Raw genomic sequence first — 18,202 nt, 5'->3', positions numbered from 1 at the left:
GTTTTAGTGAGAAGGGCATATAAAACAAGAGTATCAGTGTAGGAAACCCTTTGATATGAGCCACTTTGAGGAAGTATAATGTGGTTGACCATTTAGTGCAACTGAGCACACTCATATCCTAGGGCTTTGTGAGTGGGTGTAATGCCATCAATTAAAGAAACATGTTCACAAATGTGAGCTAATGCATCATTGTAAGAAATTCCAACACCTTCATCCCACTTAACTGAAGTGTAAGCACAAGGCCCAACATCAGTATACTTCAAAGCATCACTGATAGTTTCATTGTTTAAAACTATGTCTCGGCCCTTTACATATGAGTGAGCAGTGCCTTCATGATAAGTCATGTTGGCATAAAATTCTTTGACCAATAAGGGATAAACATGCTTTTTAATGTCAAAAAGATGATTCCAATCCAGAAAAATCAAGTTATCAACAAAAGGAAAACCTTTTCTTTTCAAAGATGGCAAATCGGCTAGAAAAGATGGACACATGGTACGATAATAAATAACCCCCTCATAAAAGTCATTATACATGGCAGATTTGAATCTATAGGGCTTATAGTTTGAATGAGAGGTCAAAAAATGAGCTTTGTGATCAAAAGGTCCAATGTCTGGTTCTTTAACATTTTTGAGATGAACTCGAGCTTTACCTCGTTGAGAGCGCACAGGAACCAACCTGGATTTGGGTTGTGTTGGTTCGGGAACTTGTTCATCAGCCGCCAGACGTTTACCTTTCGAGGAGCTAGGTTTCGAAGAATCAGGTTTTGAAGAGCCTGGTTTGGAAGGCGTCGCCTTTGGTGGTGGCGTCGGCTTGGCAGAAGCAGGGAATCTAGGTGTGGTCTTGGTCCGCACCATGGGAGCAGTTCTTGGAGGAGAGGTAGGAGGAGAAGGAGAGGGTGTGAAGGTTTGGTCGTGAGAGCGAGTTGAAGGCTTTGTGTGAGGCTTGAAGATTTTTTCACGAGGAGGCCTTTTAGCAATGGTTTTCTTCCTCACTTGGTAATATTTAGGCTTTTGAGGGAAGAGAAGCGGTAAAGAGAGTGGGAAGAAACCGAAGGGTTTGAGAAAAAGTTATGGAGGGAAGAGAGGGAGTGTTGGTAACCGTACCCAAAAGAAAGTTTCTCAAACCATACAACTGCATCACCACTGATTTGACTTGAAAAGACATGACCTCATTAAAGAAATATTTTATTTGATTTTAAAATAAAATAGGAAATTAATTTTAAATTTTGAGAAACGAAAAAAAACAAAAAAAAAATCAAACTGAAAATCTTTTTGGAAAAAAATATTAAATGAAAATCCTTTAAAAAAAAATTAAACACACAGCCCAACAAAAAATTATCAACCAAACAAAAAGTGTAACATTCATATTTGGGCCTAGAGATGGTTGGATTTGAGGAAACATATTGGACCACTCTAGATCTGATTTTTGAGGTTGACCCAAATTATTTTTCACTTGAAATAAGCCCAGATCACGCTGATTAAGGGGAACGTTCTTCTTCTGCCCAGAATTGTCTCATACCTGTTTATGAGACAAAAAGCTCCAGCAAATACATCAGCAATTTTCAAACAAAGAATCATAACTCAAAATTCCTAGACTAGTCCTAAGCATGCAGAATCTGTCCTCAGGCAGTGGTTTAGTGAAAATGTCTGCCAATTGCTCTTCCGATTTAACAAATTGAATGCTAATATCCCCTTTTTGAACGTGTTCTCTTATTGAGTGAAATTTCACTTCAATATGCTTGGTTCTAGAGTGCAAGACTGGGTTTTTAGAAATGTTAATGGCACTCATGTTATCACACAATAAGGGAATATTTTCAGCATTTAACTTGTAATCGGTAAGCTGAGTTTTTAACCATAAAAGCTGAGAACAACAAGAAGAAGCAGCAATATACTCAGCCTCTGCAGTGGATAAGGCCACTGTTGGTTGCTTCTTACTTGACCAAATATTTAATGACTTTCCAAGGAAGCAACATAGGCCTGAAGTACTCATTCTATCAACTCTATCACCGGCAAAATCTGCATCACAATAACCAACTGCAGAAAAATTATCAATCTTATGATACCAAAGACTAAAATTGGATGTGCCATGAACATATCTAATGATCCTTTTAACTACAGAAAGATGTGACTCTTTTGGTTTGGATTGGAACCTAGAACACAATCCAACACTTTGCACAATATCGGGTCTAGAGGAAGTTAAGTACATAAGAGAACCAATCATTCCTCTATACCTAGTCTCATCAACATCTTTCTCAGTTTCTCCCTTATCTAATTTTGAATTAGGATGCATGGGAGTTCCCATGGGTTTAGCATTTTTCATACCAAATTTCTTAACTAATTCCTTGGCATACTTCTCTTGATGAATGAAAATACCATTTTCGGTTTGTTTAATTTGCAGCCCAAGGAAAAAATTAAGTTCACCCATCATACTCATGTCAAATTCACTTGTCATGAGTTTTCCAAATTCAGAACAGATGGATTCATTGGCTGATCCAAAAATAATGTCATCAACATATATTTGGACTAGAATAAAAGAATAATTAGAATTCTTAATAAATAAAGTTGTGTCAGTGGTGCCTCTTTGAAAGCCATTTTTCAAAAGAAAAGAGTAAGTCTCTCATACCAAGCTCTAGGAGCTTGTCTTAAACCATAGAGAGCTTTAGATAATTTGAAAACATGATCAGAATGCTCTTTATTTTCAAAACCAGGAGGCTGCTCCACATACACTTCTCTATCTATCACTCCATTAAAAAAAAATGCACATTTCACATCTATTCAATATAATTTAAAACCATAAAATGCAGCATATGCTAAGAGAAGTCTTATGGCTTCCATTCGGGCAACAGGGGCAAAGGATTCATCAAAGTCTATTCCTTCTTCTTGGTCATATCCTTGTGCCACTAGCCGTGCCTTATTTCTTGCAATGCTACCATCTTCTCCCAACTTGTTCCGAAATATCCACTTGGTGCCGGTCACTTTCTTTCCACTTGGCCTTGGAACCAAAGTCCACACTTGGTTCTTTTCAAACTCAAGAAGCTCATCCTCCATAGCTTTAACCCAAGAGGGGTCACTAAGGGCTTCCTTAACATTTTGAGGCTCTATTTGTGAAAGAAGGGCAATGTTTGATGCTTCATTTGCCTTTCTAGTGGAAGACCGTGTTTGCAATCCATGAGAAACGTTCCCAATGACAAATTCCTCAGGAAAATTCTTCAAGAATCTCCATTCACGAGGTCTGGTGGATTTGGAGGCAGATTCAGATACCAAGGGATTTTGGGTGTTGCTGTTTCCAGGATCTCCTTCAGATTCATGAGACATAATGGAATTGTCTCTTGAATTTTCAGCAGTTGCAGTTTCTGGTTCAGCTTGACCAGAATTTTCCTTTTCATGATTTTGAGCACTTTCATATTCTTTTGAGCTTGATTTCCTACATCACAATCTTCCAAAATGCTTTTCACCAAATTAGTATCACAAAACGTAACATGTATGGACTCCTCAATAATCCTAGCATCTTGATGATAAACCCTATATGCTTTACTAGTTGTGGAATATCCTACAAACAAACACTCATACGCCTTTGGATCAAATTTACCCAAATTATCCTTGTTATTCAAAACAAAACATTTGCATTCAAAGATGTGCTAGTAGTCTAAGTTTGGTGGGTAACCTTTCCAAAGTTCATAAGGAATTTTCTTCAAAAATTTCCTTATGATTATTCTATTCAAAATGTGGCAAGCCGTGTTAACCGCTTCAACCCAAAGGAATTTTGGAACATTACTCTCACAAAGCATATCTCTTGTCATTTCTTGTATGCTTCTATTTCTTCTTTCCACAACACCATTTTGTTGTGGTGTTCTTGGACAAGAGAAGTTGTGAGATATTCCAAATACCTCACAAAAGGATTCAAATAAATTATTTTCAAATTCAGTTCCATGATCACTTCTTATAGAAGAGATTTTTAAATCCCTTTCATTTTGAATTTTCTTGCAAAAAGGTTCAAAGGCTGAAAAGGCTTCATTTTTGTGTGCAAGAAATAAAACCCAACCAAACCTAGTATAGTCATCCACAATTACTAAGCCATAATGTTTACCACCTAGGCTTTGAGTTCTTGTTGGACCAAATAAATCAATGTGTAGCAATTCAAGTGGTCTTTTAGTAGAGATGTCTTCCTTTGGTTTAAAAGAAATTTTTGTTTGTTTTCCCATTTGGCAAGCATCACAAGTGATGTCTTTGTCAAACTTTATCAAAGGAAGGCCTCTTACTAATTCTTTCTTTACAAGTTTGTTTATTTGAAACATACTTGCATGGCCCAATCTCTTATGCCATAACCACTTTTCAGATTCTTTAGAGTGAAGACAAGCTACATTTTGATCCTTTAGCTCATCAAGAGTAAGTCCATACATATTATTAAAACGCTTGGCAACAAACATCACTTCATTTTTCTTTTCATTAACAATACAGCATTCAAGTCTTTTGAAAGTCACTAAATATCCTAAATCACACAGCTGACTTATACTCAAAAGATCGTGCTTCAAACCACATACCAAAAGTACATCATCAATGAAAGTAGATTGCTTATTACCTACTTTTCCAACAGCAATAATTTTACCTTTACCATCATCTCCAAAGGTCACAAAACCTCCATCATACTTATTTAGTTTGATGAAGTAAGTTGACCTTCCAGTCATGTGCCTTGAATATCCACTATCCATGTACCACATGTCCTTTTTATTCTTGGATGCTAGGCAAATCTGCATGAAGAGTTTCAAGTAGCCTTAGGTATCCAAATTAATTTGAATCTTTTGAAGTTAATCCATCTTGGTTTTCCAAGTGCATTGAAATCACAAACAACATTGTAAACTTTGTTTCCTACAACTCTTTTTTCAATGAAACATTGTGCATATGAGTGACCAAATTTCTTGCAATTAACACAATGATTTTCTGATGTGTGTCGCTGAAATTGAGGTGAGTTATATTGCTTGAAATGATTAAAATGTTGAAATTTTCTGGTTTTTGGAGGAGATACATTTCTTTTGATAAACTGATTTTTATTAAAATTGTTCCTCTTTACAAATGCATTTTCACCAGAATTTCTTTGAACATTTGGACTTTTCAAATATGAGGTTTTATTGTAAAATGGTGGTTTCTTGAAAACAACCTCATTTTTCAAAATGTATCCCAAACCTGGCCTGTTTGAACTCGGTTCAGTTCTTGGTGAAGGCTCAGTTTCACTTGTGTATACTTCATCAAATGTTTCTTCAAATGTTAGAGCATATCCAATACCAGATTTGTTTGGTATGGTTTTGGTATTTGATGAAGAAGCCACAAATTTTATAGAGGAAGTATTGGAAACTGCATCTTCCTCTGCTATGTAGCCTAAACCAGATTTTTCAAACAATGGTCTTTGACTTGCGAGTAATTTGTCCAAGTTACTAGAACCTTGAGAAAATTTTGCTAAGTCACCATTCAGCTTTTTAATCATATCATTTAATCTTTCATTTTCAGCAATTAACTCATGAGAAGGATCCACAATGTGCTTTCCTTTTAATTTTTCAAGTTCAGATTTTAGAAATCTGTTTTCTTCAATGATGTCCAAAGCACATTCAGTTTCCTTCACTTTTTCTTTTAAAAAATCATTTTCAGCTCTTAACACATCTCTTTCAGATCTGCATTTATTGTACTTGTCAAGCAGTTTTGAGGTGTTTAAAGTGAGATCATCAATAATAGCATGTAAGTCCCCAATGGTTAAATCATAATAATTTACCTCATCAAGATTATTGTTTCCAGCCATAAAGCAGTCTTTATCATCTCCTTCAGATTCTTCCTCTTCATTTGAGTCGTTCTCAAGATCCTCCCAAGCTGCCATGAGCACTCTCTTCCTTTCCTTCTTTCCTTTGTCCTCCTTTTTGAGCTTTGGACAGTTTAGCCTGAAGTGTCCAGCCTCCTTGCAGTTATGGCACGTCACTTTGCTCAAGTTGATCTTGTGCTCCTTTGAACTTGAACCCTTGTATTTGCCATTGTTCTTCATCATCCTTCTAAATCTCCTAGCAAAAAGCACAAGCTCATCATCTGAAATACCATCACTGGACTCACTTTCTTTTGGTTCTATTTGTGATTTGAGGGCTATTCCCTTTTTCTTTGAGTCTGTGTTTGTGTGTGTGGTTTCATAGGCAAGGAATTTTCCTCTCAGCTCATCATAGGTTATGGGACTTAGGTTGTTGCTCTCGGTTAGGACAGTGGCATTGGTTTTCCATTCTTTTGTGAGGCTTCTAAGGAGTTTTCTCACCAAGGTTTGTTCTGCATAGTTTGTACCCATAGCATCAAGGTTGTTGATTATGATTGAGAATCTCTCAAATGCTTCATCAATGCTTTCTCCATCCTTCATGTTAAACATCTCGTACTCTTTTTGCAGCATATCAATCCTCGTTTCTTTGACTTGTTTGGTGCCTTCGTGTGTAACCTGGAGTTTTTCCCAGATTTCTTTGGCTGTCTTACATCTAGACACCTTCCGGTACTCTTCAAAGTTGATAGCACAGTGAAGAAGGTTGATTGCTTTAGCATTCAGCTCCATCTTCTTCTTATCATCTTCATTCCATTCAGCTTCTTCTTTTGGAGTCACCACTCCATCAGCACTTATTTTTGTTGGAATCTTGGGACCGCTCGTAACAATCTTCCATATGTTGTAATCAATTGATTGAATGAAGATTCTCATCCTCTCTTTACAGTAGGCATAGTTCTTCCCGTTGAAGAAAGGTGGCTGGTGGTTTGACTGGCCTTCAGTGAGGGTGTAGGCAACTGTGGTTGTGCCCAAGTTGTTCGCCATTGGATCTTTGCTCCAAGCGGTTAAGCTTGATTCTTGAGACCTTAGCTCCTGATACCAATTGAAGGTTGTGGTAGCCTTAGAGAAGGTGGGTGGAATCTATGCCTTCCTTTTAAGTTGCTGTTATGACCCTTTTAAACAAACTTTCAATTCTGGTTCTGTTTGTACTCAGCAGCAAAAATTTATGAGACAATTTATTTTTGTCTCATGAATATCAGAAAACAGAACACAGCAGAGAAGAGAAAAGCTAACTGGTGTACAAAATTGTGATCTCAATGGCGCCAAAAACTTGGTACGCACGTTCATAATCTCAATTCTTTTTCACAACTCCGCACAACTAACCAGCAAGTGTACTGGGTCGTCCAAGTAATAAACCTTACGTGAGTAAGGGTCGATCCCACGAAGATTGTCGGCTTGAAGCAAGCTATGGTCATCTTGTAAATCTCAGTCAGGCAGATTCAAATGGTTATGAGGTTTTGATAATTAAAATATAAATAAAATATAAGATAAGATAGAGATACTTAAGTAATTCATTGGTGAGAATTTCAGATAAGCGTACGGAGATGCTTTGCTTCTTTTGAATCTCTGCTTTCCTACTACCTTCATTCAATCATTCATACTCCTTTCCATGGTAAGCTGTATGTTGGGGCATCACCGTTGTCAATGGCTACCGTCCGTCCTCTTAGTGAAAATGGTCCAAATGCGCTGTCACCGCACGACCAATCATCTGTCGATTCTCACTCATATTGGAATAGGATCCATTGATCTTTTTTGCGTCTGTCACTATGCCCAACACTCGCGAGTTTGAAGCTCGTCACAGTCACCCCATCCTAGATCCTACTCGGAATACCACAGACAAGGTTTAGACTTTTCGGATCTCAAAAATGCTGCCAATTGATTCTAGCTTATACCACAAAGACTCCGATCTTTCGAAATGGAGGCTAAGAGATATGCATTCAAGCTTGTTTTCATGTAGAACAGAAGTGGTTGTCAGGCACGCATTCATAGGTAAGAATGGTGATGAGTGTCACATAATCATCACATTCATCATGTTCTTGGGTGCAAATGAATATCTTAGAATAAGAATAAGCTTGAATTGAATAAAAAAATAATAGTATTTTGCATTAATTCATGAGAAACAGCAAAGCTCCACACCTTAATCTATGAGGTGTAGAAACTCCACCGTTGAAAATACATAAGTGATGAAGGTCCAGGCATGGCCGTGAGGCCAGCCTCCAAACGTGTACAGTATGATCTATGATAGCCTAAAACTGATCAAGCATATAAAATAAATCACTAAAAGTAGTTTTTATACTAAACTAGTAGCTAGGGTTATAGAAAATAAGTAACTAAGAGCAGATAGTGCATAAATCCACTTTCGGGGCCCACTTGGTGTGTGTTTGGGCTGAGCATTGAAGATTTCACATGTAGAGACTCTTCTTGGAGTTAAACACCAGCTTTGGAGCTAGTTTGGGCGTTTAACTCCAGCTTTTATGCCAGTTCTGGCGTTTAACGCCAGAATATGGTAGAAAGTGGGCGTTCAAACGCCAGTTTGCGTTATCAAAACTCGGGTAAAGTATCGACTATTATATATTGCTGGAAAGCCCAGGATGTCTACTTTCCAACGCAATTAAGAGCGTGCCAATTGGGTTTCTGTAGCTCCAGAAAATCCATTTCGAGTGTAGGGAGGTCAGAATCCAACAGCATATGTAGTCCTTTTTCAGCCTCTAAATCAGATTTTTGCTCAGGTCCCTCAATTTCAGCCAGAAAATACCTGAAATCATAGAAAAATACACAAACTCATAGCAAAGTCCGAAAATGTGAATTTTTCTTGTAAAATAATAAAAATATACTAAAAAGTAGCTAGATCCTACTAAAAACTACCTAAAAACAATGCCAAAAAGCGTATAAATTATCCGCTCATCACAACACCAAAGTTAAATTGTTGCTTGTCTCCAAGCAACTGAAAATAAAATAGGATAAAAAGAAGAGAATATACTATAAATTCCAAAATATCAATGAAACTTAGCTCCAATTAGATGAGTGGGACTAGTAGCTTTTTGCCTCTGAATAGTTTTGGCATCTCACTTTATCCTTTGAAGTTTAGAATGATTGGCATCTATAGGAACTCAGAATTTAGATAGTGTTATTGATTCTCCTAGTTCAGTATGTTGATTCTTGAACACAGCTACTTTAGAGTCTTGGCCGTGGCCCTAAGCACTTTGTTTTCCAGTATTACCACCGGATACATAAATGCCACAGACACATAACTGGGTGAACCTTTTCAGATTGTGACTCAGCTTTGCTAGAGTCCCCAATTAGAGGTGTCCAGGGTTCTTAAGCACATTCTTTTTGCTTTGGATCACGACTTTAACCGCTCAGTCTCAAGCTCTTCACTTGACACCTTCACGCCATAAGCACATGGTTAGGGACAGCTTGGTTTAGCCGCTTAGGCCAGGATTTTATTCCTTTGGGCCCTCCTATCCATTAATGCTCAAAGCATTGGATCCTTTTTACCCTTTCCTTTTAGTTTAAAGGGTTACTGGATTTTTGCTATTGCCTTTTGGTTTAAAGAGCTTTTGGCTTTTTCTGCTTGCTTTTTCTCTTTCTTTCTTTTTTTTTCTTTTATTTTCGCCATTTTTTTTATTTTTTTCGCAAGCCTTGTTTTTCACTGCTTTTTCTTGCTTCAAGAATCAATTTTATAATTTTTCAGATTATCAACAACATTTCTCCTTTTTCATTATTCTTTCAAGAGCCAACAATTTTAACATCCATAAACTTCACTATAAAAAATATGCATTGTTCAAGCATTCATTCAGAAAGCAGAAAGTATTGTCACCACATCAAAATAATTACACTAATCTCAAGGATGAATTCGAAATTCATGTACTTCTTGTTCTTTTGCATTTAGGACATTTTTTAATTTAAGAAAGGTGATGGATTCATAGGACATTCGTAGCTTTAAGGCATAGACACTAGACACTAATGATCATATAATAAAGATACTAACATAAATAAACATAAAGCATAGAGAATGAAAATAGAAGAAAATAAATAGACAAGGAGATTAAGGAACGGGTCCACCTTAGTGAGGGTGGCATCTTCTTCCTCTTGAAGAACCAATGGTGCTCTTGAGCTCCTCTATATCTCTTCCTTGCCTTTGTTGCTCCTCCCTCATAGCTCTTTGATCTTCTTCTAATCTCATGTCGGATCTCTGGATACTCACTCCTTTTGAGCTTGAAAAGGACCTCAGGGATCACCTTCTTCTTGGCCACAACTTCATAGAAGTGGTCTTGATGGACCTTTGAGATGAATCTCTCCATCTCCCATGACTCGGAGGTGGAAGCTTTTGCCTTCCCTTTCCTCTTTCTAGAGGTTTCTCCGGCCTTAGGTGCCATAAATGGTTATGGAAAAACAAAAAGCAATGCTTTTACCACACCAAACTTAAAGTGTTTGCTCGTCCTCGAGCAAAGAAGAAAGAATGAAGGAGAAGAAGAGGAAAATGGAGGAGATGGGGGGGGGTGAGGGTGAGTTCGGCCAAGGGGGTATAAGGTGTTTGTGATGTGTGATATTGAAGGAGGTGGTGTTTTGGGGAAAAGTGAATGAGGTGATTCGTGAAGGGTATTTGGGAAGAGATATGGAGGTGATTGGTGAAGGGTATTTGGGGAAGAGTGTTATGAAAAGGTGTGAAGAAGAGAGAAGAAGCGGTGGAGTAGGTGAGGATCCTATGGGGTCCACAGACCCTGAGGGGTCAAGGACTTAGCATCCCTGCTCCATTTAGGCGTGCAAAACACCCTTAGGGTGCAATTCTGGTGTTAAACGCCAGGTTGTTGCTTGTTTCTGGCGTTTAACGCCAGCTTTTCTCCCTTTCTTGGCGTTTAACGCCAACCTGGTGCCCTGTTCTGGCGTTAAACGCCAGTCTGGTGCCTATTTCTAGCGTTAAACGCCCAGAATGGTGCCAGGCTGGGCGTTTAACGCCCATTCTGCTACTCTTACTGGCGTTTAAATGCCAGTAAGCTCTTCCTCCAAGGTGAGCTATTTTTAATGTTGTTTGTCATTCTGTTTTTGATTTTTCAGTTGTTTTTGTGACTTCACATGATCATCAACCTTAAAGAAAACATAACAATGAAAAATAAATAGATATAATTAAATAACATTGGGTTGCCTCCCAATAAGCTGAGAGCTCACTGTCAATAGCTTGACAGTGAGCTCTCATGGAGCCTCACAGATAATCAGAGCAGGGTTGGGGCCTCTCAACACCAAACTTAGAGTTTGGTTGTGACCTCCCAAAACCAAACTTAGAGTTTGAATGTGGGGGTTTTGTTTGACTCTGTATTGATAGAAGCTTTTCATGCTTCATCTCCATGGTTACAGAAAGAGAACCTTGAGTCTTGAATACAAGGTAGTCCTCATTCAACTTAAGGACTAACTCTCCTCTGTCAACATCAATCACAACTTTTGCTATGGCTAGGAAGGGTCTGCCAAGGATGTGGATTCATCTTCATCCTTCCTAGTGTCTAGGATTATGAAATCAGCAGGGATGTAAAGGCCTTCAACCTTTACTAGCACGTCCTCTACTAGTCCATAAGCCTATTTCATTGATTTGTCTGCCATCTCTAGTGAGATTCTTGCAGCTTGTACCTCAAAGATTCCCAGTTTCTCCATTACAGAGAGTGGCATGAGGTTTATCCCTGACCCCAGGTCACATAGAGCCTTCTCTAAGGTCATGGTGCCTATGGTACAAGGTATGAAGAATTTTTCGGGATCCGATTTCTTCTGAGGTAATGTCTGCCTCATTAATGCATTCAGTTCATTGGTGAACAAGGGGGTTCATCCTCCCAAGTCTCAGTACCAAATAACTTGGCATTCAGCTTCATGATTGCTCCTAGATATTTAGTAACTTACTCTTCAGTGATGTCTTCATCCTATTCAGAGGAAGAATATTCATCAGAGCTCATGAATGGCAGAAGAAAGTTTAATGGAATCTCTATGGTCTCTATATGAGCCTCAAATTCCTTTGGTTCCTCAAAGGGAAACTCCTTTCTGTCCAGAGGACATCCCATGAGGCTTTTCTCACTGGGACTCACGTCCTCCTCACTCTCTCCAGGTTCGGCCATGTTGGTCATGGTCCCATTGTTCACAGGACTCCTCTCAGAGGTGTACATGAACTGGTTATTTGCAACCATTTCAATGAGTTCCTGAGCTTCTATAGGGATTTTCAGTGAAGAGATCCTCCTACAGAATAGTCCAATGACATTTTTGACAACTCAGACAGACCATCATAGAATATACATATGATGCTCCATTCTGGAAGCATGTTAGAAGGACACCTTTTGATCAATTGCTTATATCTTTCCCAAGCTTCATAGAGGAACTCACCTTCCTTCTGTCTGAAGGTTTGGATTTCCACTCTAAGCTTGCTCATCTTTTGAGGTGGAAAGAATTTGGCCAGGAAAGCACTGACCAACTTTTCCTAAGAGTTCAGGCTTTCCTTAGGTTGTGAATCCAACCATGTTCTAGCTCTGTCTCTTACAGCAAAAGGGAAAAGCATAAGCCTATAGACCTCGGGATCAACTCCATTGGTCTTGACAGTGTCACAGATTTGCAAGAATTCAGCTAAAAACTGATGAAGATCTTCCAATGGAAGTCCATGAAACTTGCAATTCTGTTGCATTAGAGAAACTAATTGAGGCTTAAGCTCAAAGTTGTTTGCTCCAATGGCAGGAATTGAGATGCTTCTTCCATAGAAGTTAGAAGAGGGTGCAATAAAGTCACCAAGCATCTTCCTTGCATCTCCACCATTGTTATTGGGTTCGGCCATGTCTCCTTCTTTTTCAAAAATTTCTGTCAGGTCCTCTCCAGAGGGTTGTGCTTTAGCTTCTCTTAGTTTCCTCTTAAGAGTCCTTTCAGGTTCAGGATTGTCTTTATCCCTGTTCCTGCTCATATGAAAAAGAAGAGAACAGAAAAGAAGAGAAATCCTCTATGTCACAGTATAGAGATTCCTTTGTGTGAGTCGAAGAAGAGAAGAATAGAAGAAGGAAAAGAGAAAAATTCGAACACAGAGAAGAAGAGGGGTTCATATTTTGAGTGGAAGAGGAGTGTTAGTAGATAAATAAATAAATAGAGAGATGAGAGAGGGAGATTGAATTCGAATTTAAATTAAAATAAAAAGAAAATATTTTTGTTTTTATTTTAAAATGTAGTTAGAATTCGAAAATTAAAAAGAGAAACACAATAAAATTTGAAAAAGATAAGAAATAGTAATTAATTTATTTAGTTTTCAAATTTTAGAGAAAAGATATGATTGAATTAGAAGACTTTTAAAATCAAACCAAAAAGTCAAGTAGTTAATTGAAAAAGATTTGAAAATCAAATTTGAAAAGATAAGAAGTTAGAAAAGATTTTGAAATTAAGTTTTGAAAAAGATATGATTGAAAATTATTTTGAAAAAGATTTGGAAAAAGAAATTTAAAAATATTTGATTTTTGAAATTAAAGTTAATTACTTGACTAACAAGAAACAAAAAAGATATGATTTTAAAATTTAAATATTGAACCTTTCTTACTAGGCAAGTAATAACTTAAAATTTTGAATCAATCACATTAATTGTTAGTAAAGATTTTGGAAAATATGAAATAAAAATTAGAAAAAGATTTTGAAAATCCATTTTAAAATTTTCGAAAAAAATTGAAAGAAAAATGAAAAAGATTTGATTTTTGGAAAGGTTTTGAAAAGATAGGATTTTTAAATTGAAAATTTGACTTGACTCATAAGAAACAACTAAGTTTTTTTTTTTAAAAAATTTTTGACTAAGTCAACTCAAATATTCGAAATTTATGAGAAGAATAAGAGAAATATATTTTTTTGATTTTTGAATTTTCAATGAGAGAGAAAAACATCAAAATGACTCAAAACATGAAAATTCAAGATCAAAACACATGATGCATGCAAGAACACTTTGAATGTCAAGATGAACACCAATAACACTTTGAATGTCAAGATGAACACCAAGAACTTATTTTTGAAAATTTTTAAGAAAAGAAAAACATGCAAGACACCAAACTTAGAAATTTTCAAACTTTAGACACTAACAAATTGAAAATGCATATGAAAAACAAGAAAAGACACAAAACATGAAAATGCAATGATCAAACAAAGAAGATCATCAAGAACAACTTGAAGATCATGAAGAACACTATGCATGAGTTTTCGAAAACTTTAAGAAAAGTTAAAAAAGATGCAATTGACACCAAACTTACAATTTGACACTAGACTCAAACAAGAAACACAAAATTATTTTTGGTTTTATGATTTTATTAACTTTTCTTTTGTATTTTTTGAAAATTATTTTGAAAAAGAAAATAAATAAATTCAAAATTTTTAATAGAAATTCCAGGAATCATGCAATGTTAGTCTAAAAACTCCGGTCCAGGAATTTAGACATGGCTTATTAGCCAGCTGTAACACCCTAACTACCAAAGCTCACGCTTCCGGCTGCGCGACTCTGATAGCTCGAACATTACGACGACACTTATACTATTTAATACTAAAATATGAGCCTGTTTAAAACTTTAAACCGCAAAGCCACTCCAAAAATACTTTGTTCGATAACGTACATCCATAGATACCATACAACTTACAAAAACTCATAAAGAGTACATCCATATATATATATATACATAAATATATATAAATAACATTACAAGCATTAACCAATACAATTCCTATCCCTCTTACAGAATATATCAAGATAAAGGCGAGGGTACAACAAGTAATAATCTAAAGCAATACAGAGCATTTCAACAACTAAATAAACTCTTCGTGACTTCTGCGCCCATATCCTGAAAGGGGAAAAATGTAAGGGGGGTGAGAACATCATCCTCGAAAGGGTTCTCAGTAGAGGGTTTTTGGGAATTACCGTAATAGGATACGTGAAGATAAATTGTACCAGTGATTAATAACTGACTTATGCCTTTTTTTTCTAAAAAATAACGGTTTACAGTAAAAGAGAAAATCTGAAATCCTTTTCTGAAAGAGGAAACCGTTCATTTAAAACAATTTTCGAAAGCCTTTCAAAAGGTTTATCTATGCTAAACCAAAAATAGCCTTTCATACTATTCCAAATCAGAAACACAAAACCGAAACCAACCATTGGTCCATCTCATTTCAACCACGGCCCTAGGCCCAAACAATCCAACAACAACCAATCACCACAATCCAACAGAGTCCCAGTTGCAAACACAGATAGGAGGTTCAAGCACAAACAAACAGTTACAACAAGTAGAGCAAGTAGCAGATAATATCAAATAGTCACAAAGGCAAACCAAGTACAATATGCACACCCAAACAATGTCACATAAATGCATATGATGCATGCCTGTTCCTAGTGGCTGATGATATCATCTGTCGGTTATAGAGCCAACCCGACAAGTCCTGGTAGCTAACCATTGGACTGTCCCTCTATCGTGTCTCCCCAACTCGAGTTATACTCAATATAAACTTGATCATAATCATGATCCATATCCATCACCCTCACTGGTGAATATTTATGGGGGTGAGCTCATCCGGGGCTTTCACAGTGCCCGGCCACCCTGACGACATAGGGTCAAAGAGCTTCGAGTCTCAACCTGGAGCACGTGGTGGCTAGCCACTGCTTTCTCCCAGGGAAACTCTTATCTCCGATAGTGGAAGTGCAACATTCACATTTATCAATGATTCAGCATATGCATGCATTCAATCTCATCCATGGATCAACATCCATCTCAGCCATCCGGCTCACGGTTCAGTCCAGAACCAGCCAATATTCATATCATACACAGCCATTCGGCTCACGGTTCAATCCAGAACCAACCAATATTTATAATCATACACAACCATTCCGGCTCACAACAAAACAGCACTTCCACATTCAACATCATCAATTCATAAAATCGGCATTTAAGCCATAAATCACTTTTTCCCAAATCATTTTACTTTGAAATCAACTTTCAACTCTTTTCAGCCTTGGCTTTAAAGATCTCATTTCTCAAATCATCTCAGGATCATAAGCCACTTTTACTCAAGGTAAATTCTCCTCTTAAAACAAGCCACTCTCGGCTCCCTCTTTCCAAAACTTCCAAAACCATGGAAAGTTAAAGATTCCTTTTGAAACATTCAAAATCACCCATCCAACAATGGGATTTTTATAACAAAAGTTTCTCGGCAGAGTCCCAAGTCCTTAGGGGAGGATAGCATAACTCATTTCGCCAAATTCATTTAAAATCATTAAAACCTTGGCTTTCCGATTTGAGTAATAAAATAGGGTCTAAGCCAAACCGAGTCACGTAATCATTTACTTCTTTCAAAGCCGTTTCCTTTACTTAGGCAAAACCAGCTTTAACCCCCATGATAAATTCTAAAGCGTTTCAACTGTTCAAAATTGTTTTAGTTTTGCAAAAATTCAGAACTCAAGGAGTACTTAAAACCTTTCCCAAAACACTTTAAAATGAGACTTGTCAATAGACGCTCGGGTTCTTTCAAAGCCATTGAAACTTCTTTAATTGAAACCCCCAAGTCAAATTCAAAGGCATAAACCCTTTTCACATTCAAACAGCTTTAAAACACAAGTTTCATCTAAATAACTTTCTCCTGAAAGAGATACAATGCCTTTCTTAAGAAGCAAGACTAAATCACAATTTCCTCTTTACTAATTCATTTCGAAAGCATGAATCATCCTTTTCTCGATAATTCAAATAAAATAGTAGAAGTCTTTAACTCATCATTTTCCAGACAACATTTCAATAAAGACTCAGATTTTATAGAAATTTTGACAGCACCTCCCCTAAAACTTGGACTTTGCCACCCGATTCGGGTCCCAACAAAACAGTCCACAATCCTTTTCAACAGCCCAACATCCAAAAATCAGTTCAAGACGAGCCAAAATCCAACAGTCATCTAAATTCCATTTTTCAAGAAAACCTTTTCAAGAATCAAATCATTATCAGCCGAATAAACCCATTTCTAAAGTTTCAAAGAAACAGCTCAGTAACAATCATTTATCAATAACCAGATCATTTAAAGCAAGCCAGGCTGAATTCAAGAGTGTATTCTCTTTTTCACATTCTCAAGAAAATCAACTCAACTCAAATCAATTCCCAACGGATTAAACTCGATCTCAAAGCTTTAAAAGAATCAACTTCAAAAGCATTTCGTTTCATAAAACCACACAACAATTCAGCCAAACAAACATTCATAATCACTCGAGACAATCAAATAATACATAAGGCTGCTACAACCACCAAATACACATTGTCTTACATCAGTATCCATATGTAATAATTCCAATATAAAATATAGTTTTCGGAAAGCGCCCCTACCTCAAAACGCAATTCCATAACCCAAACGCCTCACAGAGTCCTTTCCGCCTCAACCCGAACAGACGGCAACCAAAACCTCATCTCCCAGTCACGTTCGCAATAACCATAGCAACACTAATCGCAACATACAATAATCAGGACTCAACCCCACGTTATCAAAACTCATATTCATTAACCAAACACATACAAATACTAACGCGAGGTTTCTCAAAACATAAATTACTTGCTGAACTAGCGAAACGAAGCAACTGCGATTTTGAACAGGCCCGGCAACAGCTCCGGCGGTGGCTAGAAGCTCCAGTGGATCAACTATAAAAACCACGCAGCATTAAAACCTTTTCGAAATCCAAAAAGCCAGAAACCTCAAATAAACCCTTACCGTAAAGTCGAAACACGCAGAATTCACTTAACATAGCAGCCCCATCAACGGTGGCTTCATTAGCAACCACCATAGCATCCTGGCCTCAGCAGCGGCTTCCAAAGGCAACGGTGGCGCGCTCACCCATAACCCAAATGGAGCAACGGTAGGAGCGGCGGCCAAGGATTCCGACAGCGGTGGCGGCGGACCAGAGCACCAGAAGCGGAGGGGATTCATCCAGCTTCCCTCTCTCACCTCCGTTCCACAGCAGTGACCTCTACTGGCGACAGCAGCGGACTACACCCCAGGGCGATGGTGACTATTCAGACAACAGAGACGGCACACGGCGGTGCGCGATGGCAGCGGCGAGTCCCTCTCCACGCGACGCCGACTCCACGCCTCACTCTCTCTCTCTCGGTCTCGCGCTCCCTTCTGGTCGCGATCCACGACGGCGATGGCGGCGCTGTTGGAAGACATGGAAGCAGTGGTGGCGACAAGGCTAGCCGCAAGCTTCTCTTCATGCGTCTCCCTCTTTCTTCGGCTTGGACCTAACGCGGACTCCATGGCGATGCGACGCGGTGAGCTTGCAGCGGCCACGGCGGCATGGCACGATGGCGGCGGTAAGGCGCGACGCTCTTCTCCCTCTCCTCCTCTCTTCTTCTGTTTCGATTTC

The 18,202-nt window shown here is 38.0% G+C and overlaps 1 protein-coding gene and 1 non-coding gene across 2 annotated transcripts; one reads left to right on the top strand and one right to left on the bottom strand.

Annotated features, from left to right (window-relative positions):
- Positions 1-1,448: 1,448 nt before the first annotated feature.
- Positions 1,449-6,411, bottom strand: LOC148562919 (uncharacterized). Its single transcript, XM_088491064.1, has 2 exons — positions 5,678-6,411; positions 1,449-1,518 (listed from the first exon to the last, which is right to left on the bottom strand). Exons 1-2 carry the CDS (start codon positions 6,409-6,411, stop codon positions 1,449-1,451), a joined length of 804 nt encoding a protein of 267 aa, XP_088347190.1.
- Positions 6,412-12,127: 5,716 nt separating this feature from the next.
- On the top strand, positions 12,128-12,235 carry LOC148562918 (small nucleolar RNA R71). Its single transcript, XR_015887061.1, has one exon. It is a non-coding gene; the product is annotated as a small nucleolar RNA R71 (small nucleolar RNA).
- The last annotated feature ends 5,967 nt before the right edge of the window (positions 12,236-18,202 follow it).

This window comes from Arachis ipaensis, chromosome B6 (assembly GCF_059453495.1).
Source record: "Arachis ipaensis isolate K30076 ecotype BB chromosome B6, ASM5945349v1, whole genome shotgun sequence".
NCBI lineage: Eukaryota > Viridiplantae > Streptophyta > Magnoliopsida > Fabales > Fabaceae > Arachis > Arachis ipaensis.
This window is presented reverse-complemented; position numbering and strand designations above follow the sequence as displayed.

Excerpts from the sequence above, each read along its gene's own strand:
- LOC148562919 (XM_088491064.1), bottom strand. The coding sequence starts at position 6,411 with ATGCTGCAAAAAGAGTACGAGATGTTTAACATGAAGGATGGAGAAAGC. Across the intron at positions 1,519-5,677 it reads ACCTCAAAACTGCTTGACAA|GTATGAGACAATTCTGGGCA; the intron begins GTACAATAAATG and ends TCTCATAAACAG.